Source organism: Salvelinus sp. IW2-2015, unplaced genomic scaffold (assembly GCF_002910315.2).
Source record: "Salvelinus sp. IW2-2015 unplaced genomic scaffold, ASM291031v2 Un_scaffold992, whole genome shotgun sequence".
Taxonomy (NCBI): Eukaryota; Metazoa; Chordata; class Actinopteri; order Salmoniformes; family Salmonidae; genus Salvelinus; species Salvelinus sp. IW2-2015.
In genome coordinates, this window is record NW_019942676.1 from 412037 (window position 1) to 439915 (window position 27879).

Genomic DNA, 27879 nt, shown 5'->3' on the forward strand with positions numbered 1-27879 from the left:
CTGTTTTTATCTACTACCGTGCAATGTCTCAGTTATAAGAACAAATATTATTTACATGATGATACATATTAGGGTATTGTGGTAATATGAAATTAAAAAAATTATCATTTTAGAATAAGGCTGTCGTAACAAATGTGGGAAAAGTCAAGCGGTCAGAATACTTTTCAAATGAACTGTATGAACTTTCATTTTCTTCCCTGCTCAATGAGGAGAGAATGAGATAATATTTGTTTTTGGTATGAAACTACAAGCAATAATTCCTAGAATCAGAAGGTAACAATTTCTCCCGAAATGATATAAGTGGTTGATTAGTTGGCAGGTCTTTCTAACATTCTTGTGTTTTGATGATGTATTTCTATCTTAGAAAAAATCTACCAGAAAAAGTATTACAAGACTCCTTTTCATTGTTAATCCACCATCAAAGCCTTCACTTATGCCTCATTTTTAAATTGGAAACGGTTGAAAATATCATTAGCTAGGATTCCATCAATTGGCGACAGATTTTCATTGAATATCAACTTGCATAAAAAGAAACAGTATGCACCATTTTTCCCATCAGGAGTTGTTTCCATCAAAATTGACTTTGTTGCGGATAAAGACTGTGTGCGTGATGACGTAATGCACATAAAATATATTTTGTCTAGACCGAATACAAAATAAAGTTAAATGAGTTCCATCACATTTTCAACTCTACTGATGGGTTTCACAAAAAGTTTTTGCTCTAGCCAATAGCTCGCAGATTACCCTAATTATGAGATTATTATGGCAAAAGAGTGAGATGTCATCAGAACAAGACTCATATTGGAAAGCATAAAGCAGCTCAACACCCTGTATTTTCACCCTTTGAAGTTCATCATTTATTTAATCTGTAATCTACTAAACAGCATGCTTCCTGATGAGTCGTAGTAGGAAGACCACACAACATCTCACATGATCGTTACTCTAGGTTTATGCATTTCGCATAAAGCTTTTCACTGACATTCTCATGTCATTTTGACACACAAAAGATGCCACCTTGTCTAGTGATTTTGTTGTTGTGGACATTTGGAAAGTTTACAAAAATGATGTTTCCATCGGCCTGTCGTGAATGTTTTTTTCTTTTTTTTACTCACATAAAAAGGTTGGATGGAACTGGTTAGGCCTCATTTCCCAAAAATATAGATTCTTATCTTTCTTTGACACCCAATTGATGCTCCTATGAACTTCAAGTTGGTGCTTATGGTCCTTTTACATGGACATGCCCCTAGTCATTAATTTCAGAATTATTGTGCCTTCCGCCCATCATACACACACACACCACACACACCAACACAGATAATTTGTGACGTTGTCAGCCAACCGTCTAAGATGAAAACATTAGACCTTTATGCCTGCACACAAATCACAGTGAACAGTACTGTGTTCAGGATAAGTTCGTTCTCGACAGCTGATCCTCCTTGTGCAAGTACTGCACTTCTTTCCTTCACCTGGAAGAACTGTGACAAAACAAAATATAATATTATACAATGTACATCAAAGTGTATCAACATCTTAAGACACTGAGCAGACAAGGCTGCTCCTAAGTCGATTATTTTAGTAACATTATTCTAAAGCTCATAATGAACAAAGTGATAATACGCGTTTTTGTGTAATACCCAAGTCAGTCTCCGTCAAAAACGTTTTGTGAGATGTGTTAAGTACACTCATCGCGTAATGAATGGTTTGGGTTTGTTTCTCATCTGCTCACATCTGGCACGCTCGCGCATCATCCATATTCGCGACGCTGCCCTTACTCCGATTTAATGCTGTGTTGTAATTTGGGTTGATAGGTTAGGACCCTCGGTAAATTACACGAACTTATCTGGAAAATATGTGCAAACCTGCAGCTGAACTTGATCATCACAGTGAGGTGAGATTTTAAAAGTATAATAGGCCTACTGTTTTGATCATAAGTGTTTGATGTGATTTTTGACTGCATTTGCATTGATGTTAGTGGTTAGAGGGACAATAGAGCCCTCTAAAATAAAAAAGTTATTTAACTAGGCAAGTCAGTTAATAAGAACAAATTATTATTTACAATGACTGCATACAATTATGGGGTATTGTGCGTATAATTGAAAATTAAAAAAAAAAATTATACATTTTAGAATAAGGCTGTCACGTAACAAAATGTGGGAAAAGTCAAGCGGTCAGAATACTTTTCAAATGAACTGTATGAACTTTCATTATCTTCCCTGCTCATGAGGGAGAGAAATGAGAAAATATCTTAGTTTTTGGTAATGAAACTACAAAGCAATAATTCCTAGAATTACAGAAGGTAAACAATTTCTCCGAAATGAAATATAAAGTGTTGATATTAGTTGGCAGGGGTCTTTACTTCAACATTCTGTGTTTTGATGATGTATTTCTAATACCTTAGAAAACATCTACCAGAAAAAGTATTAAAAGACTCCTTTTCCATCTGTTAATCCACAAATCAAAGCCTTCACTTATGCCACATTTTTAAATTGGAAAACGGTTGAAAAAATATCATTAGCTAGGATTCCATCAAATTGGCGACAGATTTTCATGTGAATATTCAAAAATATGCATAAAAAAAAACAGTATGCACATTTTCCCATCAGAGAAGTGTTTCCATCAAATTGACTTGTTGCGGATAAAAGACTGTGTGCGTGATGACGTAATGCACATAAAAAATATATTTTGCAGTACCGAATACAAAATACAAGTTAAATGAGTTTCCATCACATTTTCAACTCTACTGATGGTTCTCACAAAAAGTTTTTGCTCTAGCCAATAGCTCGCAGATTACCCTAAATTATGAGATTATTATGGACAAAAAAGAGTGAGAAAGTCATCAGAACAAGACCCCAATTGGAAAAAGCATAAAGCTCAACACCTTGTATTTTCACCACCTTTGAAGTTCATCATTTATTTAATCTGTAATCTACTAAACAGCATGCTTCCTGATGAGTCGTAGTAGGAAGAACCACAAACATCATCACATGACTCCAGGTTTACTTCCATAAGATGCTATTATAGCAATATTTGCGCATAAAAGCTTTTCCACTGACATTTCTCATGTCATTTTACAGACACAAAAAGATGCCACCTTGTCTAGTGTATTTTGTTGTGTGGACATTTGGAAAGTTTACCAAAAAATGATGTTCATCAGCCCGTCGTGAATGTTTTTTTCTTTTTTTTACTCACATAAAAAGGTTGGATGGAACCTGGTAATGCCTACATTCCCAAAAATAATAGATTCTTATCTTTCTTTTGACACCCAATTTGATGCTCCTATGAACTTCAAGTTGGTGCTTATGGTCCTTTTACATGGACATGCCCCTAGTCATCTAATCTTTCAGAATTATAATGCATGCCTTCCGGCCACATCAATACACACACACACACACACACACACACACACAGACATAATTTGTGACGTTGTCAGCCAAACCGTCTAAAGATGAAAACATTAGACCTTTATGCCTGCACACAAATACACAGTGAACCAGTACCGTGTTCAGGAACTGAAGTTCGTTCCTCAGACAGCTGATCTCCTTGTGCAAGTACTGCACTTCATTCTCCTTCACCCTGAGAAGAACCTGTGACAAAACAAAATATAATATTATTATTACAAGCTAACAAGAGTGATCAACCAAACATCTAAGACACTGAGCAGACAAAGAGCAACTGTCCCTAAAAACGTATTATTTAGAAGAAACATGTATTCTAATGTCATAATTGACAACAAAGTGTAAATAGGATAATTTTGGTAATAAAGTCAGTCTCGTCCAAAACAGAGTTTTGTGAGACTTGTTGTCGTGACCGCAACTCAGCGTAAATGAAGGTTGGGTTTGTTTCAATCCTGCCCACATCTGGCAACACGCAAGTAATCATCAATTCGCAGTACAGCTGCACCAACCCGATTGTAATGCCTGTGGTAACTTTGGGTTGACTAGTTAGGGACCATCGGTAAATTACACAATGTACATGGGAAAATATGTCCAATAGCTTCAAATTTCAATGACTTATCCTCCAAATATAAATTGTAGAAATTCATCTAGCCCCGGAGGTAGGCTATCCAAAGTCAAACCAATTTTGCCACGGTCGCACAATAGCCGACTGAAGCTAAATGGCAAAATAAATAACTCTTCCCACCTGCGAACACACACACACACGACACCCACATCAAACCACCTCTCGGTTGAATTCAGTCATGGGCGCTAGCATTTCTTAAATGAACAAAATTAAAAAACGAAACCAAATCAGGAAGTGCAGTCACCCTTTAACAAATTCACTTGTGTTGAAAACACCTTTGGTGTCTCCATGGGACACAGCATCCAACAGGGGGCAGTGTGTTTCAGTGTGCAGTCAATGAAAATTCACACCACACACACGTTCTTCAAGGCATTGCCCTACATAATAACCAACTGCACGCTGCCTTTCATAAACCCTTCCCTTTCTATTCAAATATGAGACAAGTGCCCCCCATGTCATTGTTGTAGGTAGAGAGGCATGTTATAGTTCAGGGGCTCTCTTCAACTTATCTCCTCCCGTCCTCCTGACCCACCTCCAGCTCACAGGACGGCCTGTCCTGGTTGTCGTGGGAAACGCCCTCCGACCCCTGGCCCGTGACGATGGAGCGCATGCGGCTGATCTCCTCTGTCAAACGGGCCTGTAGGTTCTGAAATGTGAAAACATTGATAGTATTGAGCATACTGACCAACCGCTGAATGTGTCATATAGATAGGCATTGCTTGTCTATAACAAAAYTGTTAGGGTAGAGTAGGCTAAATGCACAGGACCAGCTGATAAAGACCTCCAGACTCCTGGCTCACCTGGTTCTCTTTCCTCAGCTGCTCCAGCTCGCTCTCCTTGCGAGTGATGTCTTTCTCCCTCTCCCAGTTGCTCTGCTCAGCCCCGTTCAGCTCCAGACACTTCTGGGAGTACCTCTCAGACAGGCCGGACAGCTCCCTCTGCAGGGCCTGTGTCTCTAACCTGAGGGGACGAGAGAGGATATAAACATTTCATTTATATAAACTGTACATTACGCCTGAGATTAAAAGCAAAACTGGGGCCTCCCGGGTGGCYCAGTGGTCTAAGGCACTGCATCGCAGTGCTAGCTGTGCCACCAGAGATTCTAGATTCGAGCCAAGGCTCTGTCGCAGCCGGTCGCGACCGGGATGTCAATGGGGCGACGCACAATTGGCCCAGCGTCGTCCGGGTTAGGGAGGGTTTGGCCGGCAGGGATATCCTTGTRTCATCGCGCACTAGCGACTCCTGTGGCGGGCCGGCRGCAGTGCACGCTGACCAGGTCTCCAGGTGTACGGTGTTTCCTCCGACACATTGGTGCGGCTGGCTTCCGGGTTGGATGTGCATTGTGTCAAGAAGCAGTGCGGCTGGTTGGGTTGTGTTTGGGAGGACGCATGGCTCTCGACCGTCGCCTCTCCCGAGCCCGTAAGGGAGTTGCAGCGATGAGACAAGCCTAACTACTATATATTGGATACCACAAAATTGGGGAGGAAAAAAAGGGGTAAAATAATATTTCAAAAAAAGCAAAACTGGAGACACTACTGGTATTCTGTAGAAAACTTGACACTGGCTGTGCACAATCAAAACAGTAGCAGCCATGTGTTTACACGCAGTCTTGCAAAAAATCGAACCGTGAAAATGGTGGTGAGGGTGGGTGTGCTTCGTTATGAGTAATTCTGTTTTCACAAGACATTTTGGTACAACAATGGTTTAGATGGAAACCTCTGCCCACACCCATTGAAAATGAAAAGCATAACTGACACACACACACACACGTAAAAGTAATGTTCATTAACATTGTATGCGCAACAGATTCCTTGACTTTTTCCACAGCTTTTTCCACAGCCGGAATACAGCCGGAATTTGAAATAGATTAAATTGTGTCACTGACTTTCACACAATACCCCATAATGTGAAAGTAGAATTATGTTTTTAGAATTTAACAAATTAATAAAAAATTAAAAGCTGAAATGTCTTAAGTCATTAAGTATTCAACCCCTTTGTTATGGCTAGCCTAAATYCATTCAGGTGCAAAAATGAGCTTAACAAGTCACATAATAAGTTGCATGGARTCAGTGTTTAACATGGTTTTTGAATGACTACCTCATCARATACCATTATCTGTAAAGGTCCCTCAATCGAGCAGTSAATTTCAAAACAGATTCTACAACAAAGACCAGGGAGGTTTTCCAATGCRTCGTAAYAGAGCAGATATCGGTAGATGGGTAAAAAAAAAAAAGCAGAGGTTGAATATCCCTTTGAGCATGGTGAAGTTATGAATTACAATTTGGATGGTGTATCAATACACCCAGTCACTATAAAAAAAATACAGGCATCCTTCCTAACTCAGTTGCCGGAGAGGAAGGAAACCTCTCAGGGAATTCACCATGAGGCCAATGGTGACTTTAAAACAGAGTTTAATGGCTGTGATGGGAGAAAACTGAGGATGAATCAACATTGTAGCTACTCCACAATACTTTWWAAAAATATAGATATATTTCACCAGGTAGGCCAGTTGAGAACAAGTTCTCATTTACAACTGCGACCTGGCCAAGATAAAGCAAAGCAGTGCAACAAAAAAAAAGTTAAGCAAAAGTACAGTCAATAACACAATAGAAAAATCTATATACAATGTGTGCAAATGGCYCAAGGAGTAGCGAAGTAATTACAATTTAGCAAATTAACACTGGAGTGATAGATGTGCAYATGATGATGTGCAAGTAGAAACACTGGTGTGCAAAAGGTAGCGATCGGTTGAAAAGCARGCATTTAGTTTTACTAGGGTTTAAGAGTTGGAGGCCACGGAAGGAGTGTTGTWTGGCATTGAAGCTCGTTTGGAGGTTTGTTAACACAGTGTRCAAAGAAGGGCCAGATGTATACAGAATGGTGTCGTCTGCGTAGAGGTGGATCAYGGAYTCACCAGCAGCAAGAGCGACATCGTTGATATATACAGAGAAAAGAGTCTGCCCGAGAACTGAACCCTGTGGTACCCCCATAGAAACTGCCAGAGGTCCGGACAACAGGCCCTCTGATTTGACACACTGAACTCTATTTGAGAAGTAGTTGGTAAACCAGACGAGGCACTCATTTTGAGAAACCAAGGCTGTTGAGTCTGCCAATAAGAATACGGTGATTGACAGAGTCGAAAGCCTTGGCCAGGTCGGATGAAGACAGCTGCACAGTAGTTCCTTTTTATCGATGGCGGTTATGATATGTTTATACCTTGAGCGTGGCTGAGGTGCACCCGTGACCAGCTCGGAAACCGGATTGCACAGCGGAGAAGGTACGGTGAGATTCGAAATGGTCAGTGATCTGTTTGTTAACTTGGCTTTCGAAGACTTTAATAAAAGGCAGGGCAGGATGGATATAGGTCTGTAACAGTTTGGGTCTAGAGTGTCACCCCCTTTGAAGAGGGGATACGCGGCAGCTTTCAATCTTTAGGCATCTCGGACGATATGAAAGAGAGGTTGAACAGACTAGTAATAGGGTTGCAACAATGGCGGCAGATATTTTAGAAAAGAGGGTCCAGATTGTCTAGCCCAGCTGATTTGTAGCTGCGGTGAGTGCGGTGCGGTTGGCGGGGTTGGGGTAGCCGGGAGGAAAAGCATGGCCAGCCGTAGAGAAATGCTTATTGAATTCGATTTATAGTGGGTTTATCGGTAGTGACAGTGTTTCCTAGCCTCAGTGCAGAGGGGAAGTGCTCTTATTCTCCATGGACTTTACAGTGTCCAAAACTTTTGAGTTTACAGGATGAATTTTTTGAAAAGCTAGCCTTTGCTTTCCTGACTGGTTATTCCTGACTTCCTGAAAAGTTGCATATCGCAGGGACTTTCAATGCTAGTGCAGTACGCCACAGTATGTTTTTGTGGCTGGTCGAGTGCGAGTCAGGTCTGGAGTGAACCAAGGGCTATATCTGTTCTTAGTTCTAACATTTTTTTAAAGGAGCATGCTTAAAGTTGGTGAGGAAATTACTTTGAAAGAACGACAGGCATCCTCTACTGATGGGATGAGGTCAATATCCTTCCAGGATACCCGGGCCAGGTCAATTAGAAAGGCCTGCTCGCAGAAGTGGTTAGGGAGCGTTTGACAGTGATGAGGGGTGGTCGTTTGACCGCAGACCCATTGCGGATGCAGGCAATGAGGCAGTGTCGCTGAGATCCTGATTGAAACAGCAGAGGTGTATTTGGAGAGCAAGTTGGTCAGGACAATATCTATGAGGGTGCCCATGTTTACGGATTTAGGGTTTGTACCTGGTGGGTTCTTGATAATTTACTAACCTAAATGACAGAATGAAAAGGAAGCTGTACATCTCAAGGGTGATCAATGGAAACGGATGCACCTGAGCTTAATTTCAAGTCTCATAGCAAAAGGTCTGAAAACTATTGTAAAAAAAAAAAAAAAAAGTATCCCCCCCACGATACTGGGCAAACATTTCTAAAAACCTGTTTTCGCTGTGTCATTATGGTGTAGTTTGTGTAGAGTGCTGAGAATTATTATTATTTAGAAGGCTGTAACGTAACAAAATGTGGAAAAAGTCAAGGGGTCTGAATACTTTCCGAAGGCACTGTAATTGTACAAATTACCTCGACTAACCTGTACACCCGCACATTGACTCGGTACCGGTATCCCCTGTATATAGCCTTGTTATGGTTATTTTATTGTGTTACCTTTTTATTTTATCTTTTACTTCAGTTTATTTTGTAAATATTTTCTGCATTGAACTGCATTGTTGGTTAAGGGCTTGTAAGTAAGCATTTCACGGTAAAGTTGTTTTCAGCGCATGTGACAAAACGTTATTTGACTATAGCATCTGCTAAATGAACTAAATAGAAATGTATATWAAAAAAATGAACAATTGCAAAGCATGTTGAGTATTATTCTATTGAGCTCCACCCCGAAACAAGGCCAATAATAATATCCAGTGTGCTTTGCAGTTTATTTTGGTATGTTCATTTTCACTTATACATTTTGGTAATTTAGCYGACACTCTTTTTCAGAGTGACTTGCTKAACTAGCATCACAGTCATGGCAAGTAAAATGTTTTTGTAACCCTTACTGAGAATGTTGTTGCTATTCGGGTCGGCTAATTGCAAATACATTTTTGTATTTTAAAGCACATGTATTTTAATGACATACATTACAAAAAAAAAGGTATTTTGTAGTTTATTTTGATATATTGACATTTATGGTATTTTGTAATTGTATTTTGTCCATCCCTGACCATAGGCTTAATGGTAAAATGCATAGGAGGGGATACTTCAGGCAGAGCTAAATTCAATAACCTGTAAAATGTTTGTGTTCGTAGTTCCAACAGTGCAGTAATATCTAACAATACACACAAATCTAAAAAGTAAGAAATATTAGGATGAGCAATGTTGAAGTCCAGAGTATATACAGTGCATTTGGAAAGTATTCAGACACCTTCACTCTTCTCACATTGTTACATTCCCCTCATCAATCTACACACATTAGCCCATAACGGCAAAGAAAAACAGGTTTTTAGACATTTTTGGGATGGTGCCAGGTTTCCTCCAGATGTGACGCTTGGCATTCATGCCAAAGAGTTCAATCTTGGTTTGATCAGACCAGAGAATCTTGTTTCTTATGGTCTGAGTCCTTTAGGTGCATTTTGTCAATGTTCTTCTCAGAGGCAACCCGGAACATGTCCCAGATCATAAGTCTTTAAGCAAGGATTCCGATTGGTCAGATCASCATTGAATAGACCTTAGCACGGGTACTTCCTGTTTGAGTTTCTGCCTYTAGGGAGTAGCAAAATGGAATCGTGATCTGARTTACCGAAGGGAGGTCGYGGGAGGGCTTGTAGCCCTACCGGAAGGGAGAGTAACAACGGTCGAGAGTTTTTAAAGTGCGAGTACTGCAGGCGATGTGTTGATAGAACTTCGGTGGCACTTTCCTCAGATTTGCTTTATTAAAGTCCCCAGCTATAATAAATGCGGACTTGGGATATGCGTTTTCCAGTTTGCACAAGGTCCAGTGTAGTTTCTTGAGAGATTATGCAAATACGTTGTTTTTTTTGGAAAGCAACATCGTCGCCAACATTTTCTTGCATCCATCTGACCATGCAGACTGCAAAGTGAATGGCAAGAAAGTGCTTGTGACTCCATGGTTAAGCAATTGCTCTCTCGAGTGACTGGGAGCAGGGCTTGATATGGAAAGCYGCATGAAGCAGGAGGAGTGAGAGAKGAKTGAAGTAGCAAACTGAGTAAACTAGAAAAACTGACATTACACATGTTGGAGTTGCTTATCACATTTAACAAACCAAATATCATTATAGAAGTAAAAACCCGAACCGATCCATGCATCAACACCGATATATAGTCAAATAACGGTATACCGCCCACGGCTAAATTGATGATACAAAGAAAGGATGTACTATGTATGTAAAGGTGTGTGTAAGGAACYGGTTGTGTTTTGAGCACTCACTGCTGCTGTGTGCGTAGAGTCTGTGTGTTGGCACTCCCTCCACCAAGCCTCTTTGCCTTCTCCACCTCTCTCTCCAGCTCCTCCCTGTGGGCCTTCTTCAGTGTCTCCATAACTAAACCACAGAGAGAAAAGGGGAGGATGTGCTGTTAATGGATCTAAAAATCAAACAAATTGTATTACCCCATGAAATGCTGTGGTGTTGACTGTTCCATTCCGACGTCACACGACTCAAACAACAAAAGTCCTTGAATTGGGGAACTAATGACATTTATGTACAATTTTGACCCTTGACCCCATGATCCTGTGACTCCTGACCTTGTGCTGTGTCCTGGGTCTCCTCCCTCAGCACCCGGTCCCTGTCCKTCTCCAGCTCTCGGGTCTCGCGGGKATGCTGCTTCTGCAGCTCCTCCAGGGACCGTTTGTGGGCCCGCTCCATGGCCTGAAGGCTGCGGCCGCATGTAGCCTCCCGACCACAGCTACCTCCCCCCACCCTCCCCCCACCCCATCCTCCTCCCTGCAAACGCTCCAGCTGCTGCCTCAGAGACGCCACCTGAGTGTCACAAAGGTAGAGAGGCGGTAAAGCTCACTGAAACGAAAAGAGAGGCGGCGGGGTATGTAATTACTGGGTTGAACCGAACTGGCATGCGAGTAGTGATGGGGGATTTGAATGCCATATTCCATGCAGTCATATCAATCCCACACATCAGGCAGGTCATGTGTCTCAAAGGAAAAGTTAGGGACTGTATGGATCATAGACAAAGGGACAGTGCAAGGAGTACATTCATCTGGATCAGATTCCCGCAACCCCATGATATGATTGTATGGTCTGCACGAGTCCTAAAACTACCCCTGTGAAGACACAGTAGTCAACAGCACACTATACAATGTTATCACATGACACATCACTCAAAGATGGAATGAGACTTTCAGCAGTGTTTCCACTATCGATATCTGATAAACTCACAGTTCTAGAACCAGGGAAATGTCTTACTTTATTTTTCCTGGGCAAACCGGTATTGCTAACTAAGCCCCTATTACACCCTCCTCCTTGGTATTTTGAAGACTGACAGGGTCAGTATTACTGCAGAGGGCCTGATTACCATCCCGCATGCATAATAGAGCAAGCCTAGTGTTAAAGAGTTCCACTTCATATGTAGATGAATCATCTAGATGAAGAGTAAATTTGCATTTATTTATTGTGTTTGCAAATTGAAAAACATATCCAACGCACTACCTCCCTCTGCAGCGCCTCATTGGCTGGATGGCTGGACCGTGAGCCCATTGGCAGTAGTGACCTCATCTCCTTTAGTGGCAGCCGCTCAAACTCTGCCCACTTTTTCTCAATTTCCTCCTCTGCTCTTATCCTGGGATCTGAGCCTACACCCGGCCCTTTCCTCGACAGCACCTGCTCCCATGTGCTACTGGTCACATCTCTGCTCCTCTCCTCCTGKCATTGGGCATGCTCCCTGCCCTGCCCCTCCCCTGCCTCTCTCTGAGTGGCTGGCAGAGGGCTGGAGGAGACGGGCACTGGTGACAGCTCGACACAGTCAAATCGGCGTACAGTGGAGGTGGTGATTTCTGATCCAGCATCACCGTGGCGAGAAGGTGGTCGACGAGTGGAGGCCAGGGAGCGAGAGTTCTCCTTGTCACTACTGCTGTCAGGCAGTCTGGGGGAAAGGAAGGACAGGGAGAGACCAAGTCAGACTGATAAAGTGACATTATAATAGGGCTGTGGCGGTCATTACATTTTGTCAGCCAGTTATTGTCATGCAAAAGACTGCCTGTCTCGCGGTAATTGACCGTTAATTAACAAACACATTTAGCATCTCCAGGCCTCCACGCATACCAGCCACTGATGCAGACCTTTGCAACATCTACATAAAAATAAAGTAATAAATCAATTTAACTTACACCATCACAATAATCCATTATTTATTTTAGTCAGGTCTAAAGAAACATGATATGAAGAAAATGTATTTCAGAAGAACATAATATGAGTTGGCCTACTGTATGTTATCTGGCTATGCTCCATGCCATACACTTGTTTATTTAGCTGACAACATATGATTATAAGTTCCATGCAATCATTTTATATTATATGATTTTATAGTAAGAAGAATATAATTTAACTTAGCTGAATAAAATAGAAAGTATATTTTTCCCCCATTCGGAGCGAGTGCGCATATGAGCTTAAAAGCGATCATTTTAAACAGGTCCTATACGCTAGATTTAAAGTTATTTGGCAACTTTAGTTGTGAATGATACAAACCTTAGAAATCAAAACATATATGGACTGCATGATGAGACTATAGGCTATTGAGGATTTGAGAAAGTAGAAAAAAAAGTTTACAGTCTGCTTCTTACCTCAGGCTGCACAACCGTTCTCTAATCAAGTGAGTATACTGTAGGCTAGACCAATTACGTACCAAATACACTGCTCAAAAAAATAAAGGGAACACTTAAACAACACAATGTAACTCCAAGTCAATCACACTTCTGTGAAATCAAACTGTCCACTTAGGAAGCAACACTGATTGACAATAAATTTCACATGCTGTTGTGCAAATATAAGACAAAAGGTGGAAATTATAGGCAATTAGCAAGACACCCCCAATAAAGGAGTGGTTCTGCAGGTGGTGACCACAGACCACTTCTCAGTTCCTAGCTATCCTGGCTGATGTTTTGGTCATTAAATGCGTGCGGCTCTCACTCTAGTGGTAGCATGAGACGGAGTCTACAACCCACCAAGTGGCTCAGGTAGTGCAGCTATCCAGGATGGCCCATCAATGCGAGCCGTGGTCAAGAAGGTTTGCTGTGTTCAGCTGTAGTGTCCAGAGCCTGGAGGCTCGCCAGGAGACAGGCCAGTACATCAGGAGGAGTGGAGAGGCGTAGGAGGGCACAACCCAGCAGCAGGACGCTACCTCCGCCCTTGTGCAGAGGAGGGAGCACTGCCAGGCCTCGCAAAATGACCTCCAGCAGGCCACACAATGTGTGTCTGTCTGCTCAACGGTCAGAAACGACTCCGATGAGGGTGGTATGAGGGCCGAACGTCACCAGGTGGGGTTGTGCTTACAGGCCCACACGTGCAGGACGTTTGGCATTTGCCACAGAGAACACCAAGGATTGGCAATTCGCCACTGGCGCCCTGTGCTCTTCACAGATGAAAGCAGGTTCACACTGAGCCGTGAGGACGTGACAGTCTGGGAGATGCGTGACGAACGTTCTGCTGCCTGCAACATCCTCCAGCATGACACGGTTTGGCGGTGTGGGTCAGTCATGGTTGTGGGTGGCATTTCTTTGGGGGCGCACAGCCCTCCATGTGCTCGCCAGAGGTAGCCTGGACGTGCCCATTAGGACCAGATGAATGTCCTTAGACCCTTGTGAGACCATATGCTGTGCGGTTGGCCCTGGGTATCCCCCTAATGCAAGACCATGCTAGACCTCATGTGCTGGAGTGTGTCAGCAGTCCTGCAAGAGGAAGGCATTGATGCTATGCATGGCCGCCCGTCCCCGACCTGAATCCAATAGCACATCTGGGAACTCATGTCTCGCTCATCCACCAACGCCACGTTGCCACCACAGACGCCAGGAGTTGGCGGGCATGCTTTAGTCCAGGTCTGGAGGAATCCCTCAGGAGACATCCGCACCTCATCAGGAGCATGCCCAGGGCGTGGGATGGGAGCTCTACAGGCACGTGGAGGCCCCACACACTACTTGAGCCTCATATTTGACTTGTTTAAGACATTACATCAAAGTGGGATCCTGTTGTTGTGGTTTTCCACTTTAATTTTGAGTGTGACTCCAAATCCAGACCTCCATCGGGTTGATAATTTGATTTCCATTGATCATTTCTGTGATGTTTTTGTTGTCAGCACATTCATAACTATGTAAGAAAAAACTATTTAATATATATTTCTATTCTCAGATCTAGGACTGTGTTATTTTTAGTGTTCCCTTTTTGTTTGAGCAGCTTGATACATTTAAAATTAAAAAAAAAAGTTTTTCTACCATGTGTATATGCAGTAGGCTATGTATTGTATAACAGCTCATCAATTTTTAATTCAGGGTTTTGTTCCGGGCATTGGGCTCATTAGGCCTTGCATAAGCTCAAATATGAGTACGGGTGTTGTGAATGAATCTTAGAAAGCGCTGTCCATTTCCTTGTGTTAGACTTTGACCAACATCCACAACGGACCATGTTTACTCTGTTTCAACCTGCTGTTGAACTTCTTTCTTCAAATTGATCACAGTGAGGAGAGTTTTAAAAGCTGAGACTGTTAATGTGATTTTTGATGGCGTTTGCATTGCTGTCAGAGTGGGTTAGGGACAATAGAGCCCTGGAGCCCGGCATTAGGACCTGTGTGGTTTTTAGCAAGTTGGTACTACCAAAGCACGTCCCATGTGCACCAAGAGATTACCACGACTCAACGGTCACATGGGATTTTACTCACGGACTGTCCGGTTGGCGGTTATATGGTCACCGCAACAGTCCGATCACTCAATATTACATAAAATAAACCCCTGGTGATTACTATGTAAGCAAACATACATTACAATTGATTGAGACTTGAAGTAATCCACCAAATTCCAAGACTTAGTAGCCCACCTGTACACCAGTAGAAGAAAACAATAGGCCTCCTTATGTGACTTGTGTATTTGCCAGCTGGGACACAGAGGGAGGAGGAACTCACTGTGTAAGGTCTGGAGKGCTGCTGGGCRGAACACTCTTCCTCAGAACCTCAATCCAGTTCCTCCTGATCCCTGCAGTCATCGCTGACAGTGTSACAACTMCCTCCCTCGTCTGYCCGACAGAGAGGASAGAKYAGTAGAGTAAGAAATGGAAAGGGTGTGGTGAGGGAAAGAGYAGYASYASYWSATRKWKKWAKRASRRYRRKKTCKTCKRKWKARAWKYWAYAMTATTGGAACAGTGAAAYACAKACTCACCTGTATTTGAAATCCATAGTTCTTCTCTACATCAAACTCAGACACTTTWACACAAGACTTCAGGTCAACCTCCCCGTCCAGATCATCCTTCTGTAAGACACAGTTAGGAACAAACAAGTAAGACTACAGACACATATCAATAACTCACAATGRATRCCTAAGACAATTATTGCAATAGTCAAAATAACTTTGACGCCATTGAAAACGTACCTCCTCCGCCCCAGAGTCTCTGTAGTACCTCAGACCAGCATCGGTCAACACAAACCAGTGCTTCTTCCACTGCAGACACACACAAGCCACCAGTTAAACAGGCACTATTTGACCAATCCGATYCATTAATGCACACAAGCAGCTAAGTGACAGTTCACAGCAAGACATCGTTCAAATCAAGTTAACATGGACCAATGAAACCTATGGAGTACACAGTGTTTAAGACATTATGACAAGTATAAAAAGAGTGCTTAAAGTGATGTATGGGTCATCTGAGTGTTTGTACTGTGAATTCAAAATGAGTTCAAACACATAACATACAAACCTAGCACATAGATGAAACAATGAGCCACAAGCTCATATGAGGARGTTTCATACTCAGTCTTATCCTGCTAGAACATACCGGTTGTGCCTGCCTGGGCACACCAAGCTATTACTGGGATAACACATGGATAGTCTGCAGCTATCGCCTTACGCACAAGCTTTCTCATTAGGAGAGYGGGAAAGAGGGAGAGAGAAAGGAGGAGAGGAATCAAACAAGAAACCAGAAGGGAAGAGAGCTAGAAAGAAAGAAGAAAACAGATAAACAAGTGATACATGACTRCTYACTAYATAAGACAAGAAAGAAAGTCATAAGAAATGAAGAAAAACATGACTTCACCTCTCCATTCTCATCCAGTTTTGACATCCATCCCTTCTTGAAGTTAAGGAGGTCGGGCTACAAGGAAAGAAGACAAAGTGTCAGGTTAACGGAACCTTTTGAAGAAGTGAGACAAATACAAAAGTAGAACAAAGGATGCCAGRGTAGGATGTTRACAATACAAAGACCAACATTTTTCCATGTAGAATTTCAACAGAGGGCAGGCGTTTCATGCAGTTAGTGCACCATGGCAAACACCTGCGTGTACATTCAAATGTGTGAGGACATGGAAGTTTAGAGGGTTTTAAGAAGTGTTAAAGACAACAGGAAACAAAAAAAGCACGCCTTTGAGTGATGAGAGAGAAGACAGAAAAAAACATTGCTAATGTAACAGTAATATAATCAACATAGGAGACATGGGGAACTAGAGCAGAACACTATGTAGAGAGATTTGCAAGGTCATTAAATCTACAGTCAGAATGAGACCAGAGGTTTCACCATCTACATCACTAATACTAACAGTTTCTAGGGTTCAAACATGGATTATACATTTAAAAATCGGACTAATATGTTACTGACATTTAACCACTGCAGTCTCAACTATTTCTAGGAATCCTTTCAGTTTGAGGGTGATGGGAACAGGGGAAAACCTGTGAGGTACMTTACAGAGGAGTTGATCCTGGATCAAGATTATGAAACTTTTTCCATCTACATTCCTCAGTTTGGGTCTTTATCTCCTTCAACCCTCCCCCTCTACCTGGCATCACTGCCTGTTCTCACTGGAACTCATAAGTTGTCACATTGTAAACACCACTGTGCTTTGTTCCAGCCAAACCATTACAAGGCCTGAGGAGCATTAACAGGCAGATGTATGGTTACAGCATGAGGTAGACTTAGAACGACCTTCCCATGAGTTGACTTATGATGATAAAATGTGTCATCTAAGTAACTATGAGCATACTGGTGTGTGTGTGTGTGTCTCTCAAAGCATTTAGACTATATAAATGCTTTAATATAATTTTGAAATTAGACGCAATAAACTAATAGTTGGCAACAAGAGGAAACATCGGAGGCAAGTTGTTAACGTTATTTCAGCAAATAGACGTTTAACAAAGTGCCAGGATGAGGATGACCCACCCGCACACAGAAGTATACCTTTAAACACTTGCTTATTAATTTGAAGGAATAAACTATAGGTTGTTTGAATAATCATAAATTTATAGATTCCTCAAAGGCCAATTTCAAATATTATATAAAATATAAGGGATCTAACTAAACAAACGATTGGGGTGAGGTGTTCGTTTGCACATGCAAACAGTCAACATATGGAGCTCAATGTTGCTCCAATTCAATTGACACTTAGAACTAAACAATTGGATAACCCTAATGCGCTTACATAAATACAATACGCATACATTTTTGATTAGCCCTGATACATTTTGCCAATGGCATAAATTACAGCCACAGGTACGCAAAAAAACATAACGTGATGTATAGAAAACAAACTATAAAACAAAGAATTAAAGGCCACGAAACACAAGAATATGACACACCCATTCCTCGAATAAAAATGTAACCATTTTAACCCCAATGTTGCCTAGTGGTTGAGGCGAACAATTAAACATTATGGCAACAATGTCTTGGAACACGGTTCAGTTATAGGCACAAAAAAATTGAAATGTAATTCAAGTAGTGGCATCAAGGCACAAGAGCAAACGTACCGTCATGTTCGTAGGACCCAGGAGGCAGTTGAGAGAAAAACAAGTAAACACTTAAAATAAAAAATATTGTTGCAATAGCCTACTCGTCCAACAAGTTTATTTGGTACCAATGTGATCGGGGTTGAATAATTATTGCTTCAGTTTTATACCTGCTGACCCGTTCGCTTAAAAACTTGTCTGCCTAGCAGGAAGGCTAAAAAATAAAACAAACCCCGCCATTTCTACCCATCTTGGTCGGTGAACCGTATCTTATCGATCAAATGTATTTCCCATGGACTATTTCAACAGAAACTGAAGATCATATACATCGTTGACACATACAACTCTTGAAAGCCACAATTTCACAACTTTCCTGCAGTTTGTTACGATGTTTTTCGTCCTACACTCTCGCCCTGTTTACCACTTCCTGGGCGGATCTGTAAGAATCGTTTGTGCAAACAAGCTAACCAATCAAGTGATCAGTAGGCTTCTCAGAACACTTGAATATTGAAATATAGACCGTACACTGCCAAAAAAGCAACCAATGACACCTACTTCCAGACCACATAGCTTCTACTAAAATACACATCAAAGCATTTATGACATTCCTTAGTTGAGTAGCTAGATTCTTTATGCTGACCACGTAAAATCTTGGGAGGTTTAGGAGGCTATTTTACGCCGATTCTCATGCAAAACGTTTATTAAACGGTAGCAAAAGGTATCACACGGGAGGGACTTACCTGCATTTGTCCAATAGAAACTCTTGTTTAAGTTGCAAAACGTTCCCAACGGTTTGGACTAATGATTACACCCCAGGCCAAGAATTTGAAACACCCAGCAGCCCACTGTAGACAAAGCTCACTCTATGAAATCCCAGTAGGGTTCAGGTGAAAGAAACAGACCTACAACCCACCAGCATACTTCAAAGTCTGAATTAAATTGAGTAATGTTAAAAGAAAGCATTGAAGTCACACTGCATTTGAATTGATAGAGCAGGCCTATACCAGTTTATAAAAGCAGTTTATCACAACTTCTTGAATTCATAACCTGAATAAATAGACCGATATGTGTTTGTAACATTGTAAACAAAATAGACTGCATGCAGGAGGAAAACATTGTAAAACTAAACATTCAGATTAGATATACTGTACACTAATAAGCGTGTGAGTAAATAAATACTAGATGTTGACCATTATTCAAAGCAGCAACAGGGCAATAAATATTAAAGACACAAAAGCCCTTCTATAATAGGATCGGAGAAGGAAGTTTGGATGTGGGCAGGTGAATGTGCACTCTGGCCTTTTCTCAATTGGATTTGCTCAACTTCTGCATCCTCTCTCCTCCATCCTCTCTCACCTCCTTTTGAAAAAGGTAAAAGGTAATCGAGGAGAGGCAGTGAAGAGAGGGAACGTGTAGAATGTATAGATAAAACGATATGTAGTATATTGTTTATAAACATGTGCATGCTTTTATCCTCTGACATAACGAAGCTGGTTCAAAGGGGGTGTGTCAGATTTCTAAACTCCTCTGCGAAGGACTCTGGTAGGATACACATGACTATCCCCGATGAAAGGTGGCTATCGAGGAGGGAAGGACACTCTTCCGTTCGCCTACTAACGAATTGACATCTCCTCAATCACAACGGTTTCCGGATCACGGAGGAGAGAGGATGGAGGACAGACTTTTACCCAAATGAGAAAAGGCATATAAATGCCATGCCCCTTAGTAGAGGAAGTTTAGTTTATGTAAACTGAAGGAAAAGTCGTCTGATGACCTGTGTACATGGGACACCTTCTGCATTAAATTAGACAACCTCCATAAAAAAAATTACAATTTGATATAGGCACACACAAGTAGACCTGTACCTGCATTTGTTCCAAGGAAGAGCTATGTTGTGCCCTCCATGGACTGGCCTCCTCCCCTATAGTGGGGCTGCTGGGCCTCTGTAAAGGATGAGATTGTAATTATTAGTGTAAATGTTTCTGGTGTTTTGTGGTGTAAAACTGAGTGGGTTGAGCATAACACATCAACCCTGTAACCCATAGAGAGACAGGCTACACATGTTTAACAATGTCATTTTTTTTGTGGAGTTTGCATTCAATTGTCACTCCATGTTGCACACAACAAGCTTCCATTCCCCCTGTCACAAGGGGATTTATGGCTGATTTAAGATGAAAGATGAAATCGTCAACCCTGTTACTTTATTTGGCACTTAACCTCTTGAGACAACTACTTTTTTATGAAGTTGAACATGTGCTCTTTATGACAGAATGTTAAAATTAGGTGAAATAAAACGTTTATTTTGACCGAGTTACAGTACACTTCTCAAAAGGCACTAAATTGGCGGAACGACTCACCTGCATGTGCAAAGAGGTGGACGAGTGTACTCGAGACAGTCTACCGCTGCTGCCATTTTGCCATTCTATGTGGTTTCTCTCTAGGTCCCCTGAGTCATCTAGCCACTCTCTGGAGGGATGCTTGGAGAGGGAGTGGCTGAAACATCAGACACTTGACTTTAGATACAACATATTAATARGTAAAAAATTGTCAGTGACACAATGCTGATGTCACAGCTGAAATACAGAGGGAGAAACCACTTACAGCATTACCTTGCGGACAACAATGGAAAACCCTAACCTTGCTGGTTTGAAGAGCTCCTGTCTTCCTGAGGGTTGGTTTGGAGTCTGTCCCACATGACCATGCTGCTCCTTTTGGAGMACAGGCTTGACCTTTGGTAGATCGGCCATCATGGCGTACTCCTCCCTACTCCTCTCCGTTGACTCCCCCGACAACTGGCCAGACTCCGAGGACTCCATGGAACTCTGGGACGAGGTATGCCTTTGCATCTGAGGGGAGGGACTTAGGTTGCGGTTGGTCAATCCTTTTGTGTTTGGGGAGGAGCTACGAGTCTCCAGACCCTGCCTACTACTGCTACTCCAAGTGGTTTCCCAGGTGACAGCAGAGGCCCTCTGAGAGGGGGCAGATGTTTTGTTCTCTCTGCCCTCCCTGGATGGGGAGGTGCTATGTAGGAAGTGGGTGGAGCCTCGCCAGGCGCCAGGGGAGGGGTTAGACTCAGGCCGAGCATCACCGTAAGTGTTTTTTCTCTGGTAAGAGAGGCTGGAGTCACCACCACTGGTGGTTTTCCTGAGGAGTGACTGACCTGGTGGGTCATTGCCTCTTTTGGATGGAGAGGAGTTGCGACTGTCACGGCTCCGACCGTTGAGGGCCCCACTCTTCTCAGATTTGTGCAGTAGTGATTGGCTGGGGGTGTCATGGCCCCTCCTTGAAGGGGAGGAGCTACGACTACCACGACTTTGACATCTGACAGAGCTGTTTGTCTCTGATTTACAAAGCAGTGATTGGCCAGGGGCATCATATCCCTTTCTCAAAGGGGATGAGCTTCGACTGTCTCGACTCTGACTATTCAGGTAGTTTTTGGATTCACTTTTGCGAAGTGATGACTGGCTCGGGGTATCATAGCCTCTCCTAGAGGGAGAGGAGCTTCCACTGTCACGACCTCGACCATTTCCATAGCCACGTGTCTCACTTTTGCATAGCAGGAATTGACAAGGAGTGTCAAAGCCACGTCTAGAAGGTGAAGAGCTACCACTTTCATAGGCATGAACATTTAAGTCATTCCTAGAAGCTGATTTCCGCAGAGATTGTCTTTCGGCATCATAACCCTCCCTAATGGGAGAGCCACACCGGCCGCCGTGTCGACTATGACCATTGAGAGAACTGTTTGTTTCAGATTTGCGAAGGAGMGACTGGCTGGTGGCATCGTAACTCCTCCTCGAGGGAGAAGAATTGCGACTTTCATGACCATGACCATTTATCAAGCTGTTCCCATCAGATTTGCGAAGCAGGGTTTGGTTGGAGGTGTCATAAGCCCTCCTCGAGGCAGATGAGCTTCTGCTGTCACGGCCATTTAAGGAGTTACTTGTTTCAGATTTACGGACCAGGGATTGTCTGGGGCTTTCGTAACCCCTCCTTGAAGGGGCGGAGCTTCGAGTGTCACGTCCACGACCATTTAAGGAGCTGACTGTCTCATTCTTGWGCAATGCACTTTTAAAATCTGAAACAGAGTTGACCTGTGATATGGAACCAACTGAACTGGCCATCGATATTACATTTTTATTCAAGCCTCTAATATCAACACCTCGTCCAAAAGAGCTCTGGGGGTGACCTCTAGAAGTCTGGTCCCACCCCTGAGACCAGCCCTCAGAGTCTAAGCCCCGTCTGTTGAGGGAGGTGGTACATTCACTTCGTTTGAATGGGGAGGTGTTTCGTAAGGGTGAAGAGGAGCGGGACAGAGAGGAGCTTTGTCTCGATGAATTTAACTTCCCAGACTCCTGATAGGAAGGYGAGTTTCTTCTARTGTATGAGCTGTTGAKACCCCTCCGGTTAGTGGAGGCCAGYGATTCTGCTATCTTAAAAGGGGTGGGGCTTGGGGAGCGAGGGCCCACCTGAGCCTCAACCTCGATGGTGAGATCAAATGCGTCAGGAGGTTCAGGGATTTCCAGAGGCAGGTCTGGGTTTAGTATCTCTGGGTTTAACCTCTCCGAMGCCAGCCCCAGGTTAGGGTTCCTYAAYGGGATGGTAGCTTTGGGRTCAGGGCTCCGGTTGCTGTAGAGGGGGTGTCCCCTCTCTGAATGGCGGTAAACGGGAGGGGGGCTCTGATCCCTGAGAGAACGGGCTCCTCCCGCCCTCCCCAGAGAGAAGTAGCCACTTTCACGATTCCTTTCTTCTTTTAACCCTAAAAAAGAAAAACACTCCATCACATGGTATACTAAACGCTGTTATATTGATACATTCCAAGGAGTTCAAGAACGTCCACCAACACAGTTCAAAGATACTTCCACACTACTATCAATAAGTCCCATCATGATATTGAAACACAGGTACCGACAAACATCATCATGTAAAATAACACCTTATGAATGTCAATAGGATACAGTGAAGTCGGAAGTTTACATACACCTTAGCCAAAATACATTTAAACTTCAGTTTTTATAATTCCTGACATTGAAATCCTAAGTAACAATTCCCTGTTTTAGGTCAGTTAGGATCACCACTTTATTTTAAGAATGTGAAATGTCAGAATAATAGTTGAGTGATCATTCATTTCAGCTTTTATTTCTTTCATCACATTCCCAGGGGTCAGCATTTTACATACATCAATTAGTATTGGCGAGCATTGCCTTTAAATAGTTAGCTTGGGTCAAAGCATCTTCAGGTAGTCCTTCCAACAAGCTTCCCACAATGAAGGTTGGGTGAAATTCTGCCCCATTTCTCCTGTACAGAAGTGGTGAGGTCACAATGGACTGAGTATTCTAGCACTCAATGTGACGTCGGTGTAGGCTCTTCACCACACTTTTTCAGCTTTCTGCCCACAAACCTTCTAACCGGTATGAGGTCAGGGCTTTGTGATGGCCACTCCAATACCTTGAACTTTGTTTTCCTTCAGCCATTTGCCACAACTTTGGAAGTATGCTTGGGGTCATTGTCCATTTGGAAAACCCAGTTGCGACCAAGCTTTTAACTCCTGACTGATGTCTTGAGATGTTGCTTCAATATATCCACATCATTCTTTCCGTCATGATGCCATCTTATTTTGTGAAGTGCACCAGTCCCTCCTGCCGCACAAAGCCCACCCCCACATCATGATACTGCCACCCCGTGCTTCACGGTGGCGATGGTTGTTCTTCGGCTTGCAAGCCTCCCCCTTGTTTCCTCCAAACATAACGATGCGTCATTATGGCCAAACAATTCTATTTTTGTTCATCAGACCAGAGGACATTTCTCCAAAAGTACGATCTTTGTGCCCCATGTGCAGTTGCAAACCGTAGCCTGGCTTTTTTATGTGGTTTTAGAGCAGGGCGTCTTCCTTGCTGAGCAGCCTTTCAGTTTATGTCGATATAGGACTCGTTTTACCAAGAAAGAACCAGATTTGTGGAGGTCTACAATATTTTTCTTGAGGTCTTGCTGATTTCTTTTGATTTTCCCATGATGTCAAGCAAAGAGGCACCGAGTTAGAAGTAGGCCTTGAAATACATCCACAGGTACAACCTCCAATTGACTCAAATTATGTCAATTAGCCTATAGAACGTTCTAAAGCCATGACATTTCTGGAATTTTCTAAGCTGTTTAAAGGCACAGTCAATTTAGTGTATGTTAAACTTCTGACCCACTGGAATTGTGATACAGTGAATTATAAGTGAAATAAATTTGTCTGTAAACAATTGGTGCGAAAAATTACTTGTGTCATGCACAAAGTAGATGTCCTAACCGACTTGCCAAAACTATAGTTTGTTAACAAGAAATTTGTGGAGTGGTTGAAAAACGAGTTTTAATGATTCCAACCTAAGTGCATGTAAACTTCCGACTTCAACTGTACATGTGGTTAAGTGCAGTCCTCACCTGAGTGTCTGCCAATCCTGCCCCTGCTGTTGTCCTCCTCCATCCAGGCTTTGGGGTTGGTTCGGTGGGGTGGTGGGTCCAGGCGAGTCATGGTGAGGTGGGTTGAGCGGTGCCGGAGAGGCAGGTTGTCGTCCTCTGCACTGATGGAGCCACTGAGATCAGCGTAGACACTCTGGTCCCGACAGCTGGAGGAGGAGATAGTGTGAAGAGGAGATAGTGATATAATGGTGGAGAGGGAGAGAATGAGGGAGTGTGAAAGTATATATATTGTCCCTCTAGAATTGCAATATAAGGCTCATTGACTACTTGGCTTACAAAGCATGCTCAATGAGCTTCTTGTTTGACGTTCTTTGTACCTAGTTCGTAAATGACATTTCCCCCCTGCAAAATACCTAAATATAAAGCCCAATGAAATGCCAAGTCTCCAAAGATATCTCAACACAAGTGCATCGAGTACACAAACATTATTTTGTACTAAACATTTCTCCTTAGTGGAGCTTCTATCTCAGACACACACTAGAGCCAATAGATTCTGAAGAGAACCTGTCAGTGCTGTCGTTGTCTCCGTCACAGATGTAGAGGTCACAGTCAGGGCTCAGGATGCATAAGGAGCTCTCCTCGTAACCCAGCTGATCTCCGCTGACATCATAGTAGCTGCTTACCACTGACAGGCCATCAGAGTCCTCCTGATAGGTCAACGAGAACACACATCCCACTCACAAAATACAGCAAACAAAAATAGAACATCAGCCAATAGGGCTACAGATGACTTAATGTATTGAAGTGTAATACCATGTTAACTAGCACTTTCTCCAATTGTCAGTAATTCTGGTTAAACGAAATTCAATGTCCATTTTCACAAAAAACAAATAGCAGACACTGACAAATACTGTTTGTACTATAAGAGAAAAGCAAACACTGACAAGATAAGACAGTGAGTAGCCATAGAAACTAAACGTTTTGTTGGAACTAGCACAATTGAACTCACTAGGCCTACAATGCCTCATTCATTTACAGATACAAATTAACAATGAACACAGGTTTAACACAGTCATCATTATCAAACCTGAACGCAACACCTCCAAGTTTCTCTTTATAGATCCATTTCCATATGGGGAAGTTCATGAATAGTGTCTCCCCTCTGTCTCACTCCTCTGTTCCTCAAGACGTCCCTCTCATACTCACACGTTCTGTCTGTCGCTCGATTAGAGTTACACCGTTGTAACTCTACCTAGATTGTAGTTCTCCTCATTACTATTTCATAGCAGTTTTTTTCTTGACATATACAACCCTTCTGGGTTGTCTTAAAATACATATTCTCATCTTCAGTTTGACTTGAATTCATGGCAATATAAACAACAACTTTATAATATTATAGTACAAGGTAGGTATACAAAAGGTATTGCAATGTAACACAGCAATGAAAAGCAATGAGATAAGATCTGACTTCCACAAGATGTATATTTGCCTAATTTATGGCAATCAAAGGCAAAACAAGGAGAGTGCTATGCTACCAATAAACAGTCGTGGCCTCATAAATGAATGCGCCTTTGCAATGACATACTATGTGTAGATGTGGGCCGGCCGGTGCTTTCTGTAACCTGCCTTCATGTATAATGTTACCAGTGATTCCCAAAAGGGCAGTAAATGATCTCCCTTCATTCATTTGTAATGGGAGCATTCTCTTCACCGCCCTCTTCATATCTTTCCTCCTCATATGTTCCTCCTTATTCTCTACACTCAACACGCAACACAGGGTCATACCTCACCAACGTCTGTTACTGAGCACTTTGTAGTTGAGTTGAGTTTATTTTACAGTGCACATTAATCAACGTTTCAGTAAAAGTGCCGGTTTTAGCCAGTCGGCTAATTTTCAACCGCAGTCCCTGGGCAGGGTATTAAAAACAATTACAATATAGACAATCATTGAGCAGTGAGCACATGCAGAGCAACATAGGACAAGCTAGACATAGCATACAGACAGAGCAACATAAGACAAGCAAGACGTAGCATACAGACAGAGCAACATAGAACAAAAAGCAGCAAGACAAYATTCATWAAAGAAACAAAGTGTTTCCACACCTCACAAGCTACAGACCAAAGACAACATGGAAAGCGGCAATACACAGCTAAGGATTATGTTCACAAATCTGATTGACCTTTAGCCATGTCTTCATACATTTTGTGAAAGTGTGATATGTGGTGCAGTTATGTGTGTCTGATGGCAGTGTATTCCAGACATCGGAAGCTCTCACAGAGAAAGCGGATTTACTAAAGGTGCTTTTCCTTTAGGGAACTATACAGTCACCTCTCATGGCAGACCTTGTGGATCTGCTGCCATATGTTTGGGTTTTCTGTTTAACAAAAATACTGAGTGGAGGGGGAGCCAGGCCATTTAGGATCTTGAATACAAGACATGCATCYGTGTATTGCACAAGATTCTCCCAACTCAGGAGCTCATGCTTTCTGAGGATGTYACAGTGATGATGGCTATTGGGCTTCCTATCAAGCACTTTGAGAGCCTGTTTGTAGACAGACTGAATAGGTCTTACTGTTGTACAGCAAGCTTGGGCCCAACTAGTCAAGCAGTATGTTAAGTGGGGGAGTATGATAGATTTGAAGTACAGTTTTGCTACCTCTGTAGTCAAACAATTTCATATAAATTGGAAATTAGGTAGAATGAATTTGGTTATCTGAATGACCTTTTTCACATGCTTTTTAAGAGAGGTTGGAATCAAGTATGATAGTGAATTCAGAACTGGGTGTTACTGGTTAAATGGAGTAGCTTCCCCTTCCGAAATGATAAAGTCTGCTAGCCAAAGTTTAAGTAGACTCAAAGTCAACATTACCACTCAGCCATCTCTCTTACTTCCTCTCGTGTATTGATCCTTGACTGTTTGACCTCAATGTCTTACCTTCCACCTGTCTGTATAGGCCCAGATAATCACTCACCACTCTTCTAATCCCCGCTCCCTCTGTCTTGGCACTGGCATCCCTCTCCACTGCCTGTGGTGCTGGTAGTAGTGTTGGTGGAGGTCCAGTGGCTTGCCCTGGCTCCTTCTCCACTGTGAGGCTCTGCTGTGGTGTTTCGGCTGTACCCGTGCCTGTACTCGTGTCCGAGTGCAGGTGCTTCTGGCGCAGGCAGTCGTGGCAGCGAGAGGAGTCGAAGATGTTGGGCTGAAACTTGGGACAGATAAGGTCATCGCCGGAGAGGGGCATGGCGCGGCCGGAGGTGGCAGGCGCTCACTCATCGCACCCCTCGGAGAACACTGAGGAACAACACAGGCTGTAAAGGCAGATAAAACCAAACACAGTATTTAATGAGCCTAAAACACCACAAAGTAGAAAAGGTGGTTGTAGTAAAACAGTAGTACCAGTAGTACTTAAGGAAGAATTGTGGATTTCAAAAGAATATAGTCCATGAGGAGAAAAAAACTGCTAAAATCCTTTCAACATTTATATGAAATGTACAGTGTAAGACATTGATGGGATATTATTGCAGCGTAG

The 27879-nt window shown here is 42.7% G+C and overlaps 2 protein-coding genes across 2 annotated transcripts in view; both read right to left on the reverse strand.

The window, feature by feature from the left end:
• The window catches only part of triobpb (TRIO and F-actin binding protein b), a 29117-nt gene extending 10719 nt beyond the window's left edge, over positions 1 to 18398 (reverse strand). Inside the window, exons 1-11 of the mRNA XM_024136672.2 lie at positions 17974 to 18398; positions 16274 to 16330; positions 15613 to 15681; positions 15403 to 15492; positions 15150 to 15259; positions 11693 to 12125; positions 10774 to 11008; positions 10459 to 10570; positions 4821 to 4980; positions 4553 to 4666; positions 3498 to 3584 (exon numbers count right to left, since the gene is read on the reverse strand). Coding sequence (XP_023992440.1) covers positions 3498 to 3584; positions 4553 to 4666; positions 4821 to 4980; positions 10459 to 10570; positions 10774 to 11008; positions 11693 to 12125; positions 15150 to 15259; positions 15403 to 15492; positions 15613 to 15681; positions 16274 to 16330; positions 17974 to 17979 — 1473 coding nt within the window. The 5' untranslated portion in view covers positions 17980 to 18398. The remainder of the gene's footprint in view (positions 1 to 3497; positions 3585 to 4552; positions 4667 to 4820; positions 4981 to 10458; positions 10571 to 10773; positions 11009 to 11692; positions 12126 to 15149; positions 15260 to 15402; positions 15493 to 15612; positions 15682 to 16273; positions 16331 to 17973) is intronic.
• Positions 18399 to 19978: 1580 nt separating this feature from the next.
• Positions 19979 to 27591, reverse strand: LOC111980105 (dentin sialophosphoprotein). Its single transcript, XM_024136682.1, has 6 exons — positions 27325 to 27591; positions 24916 to 25058; positions 24373 to 24557; positions 20590 to 22708; positions 20310 to 20445; positions 19979 to 19984 (listed from the first exon to the last, which is right to left on the reverse strand). The coding sequence occupies exons 1-6, from the start codon at positions 27589 to 27591 to the stop codon at positions 19979 to 19981; spliced, it is 2856 nt and encodes a 951-aa protein (XP_023992450.1).
• Positions 27592 to 27879: the final 288 nt, after the last annotated feature.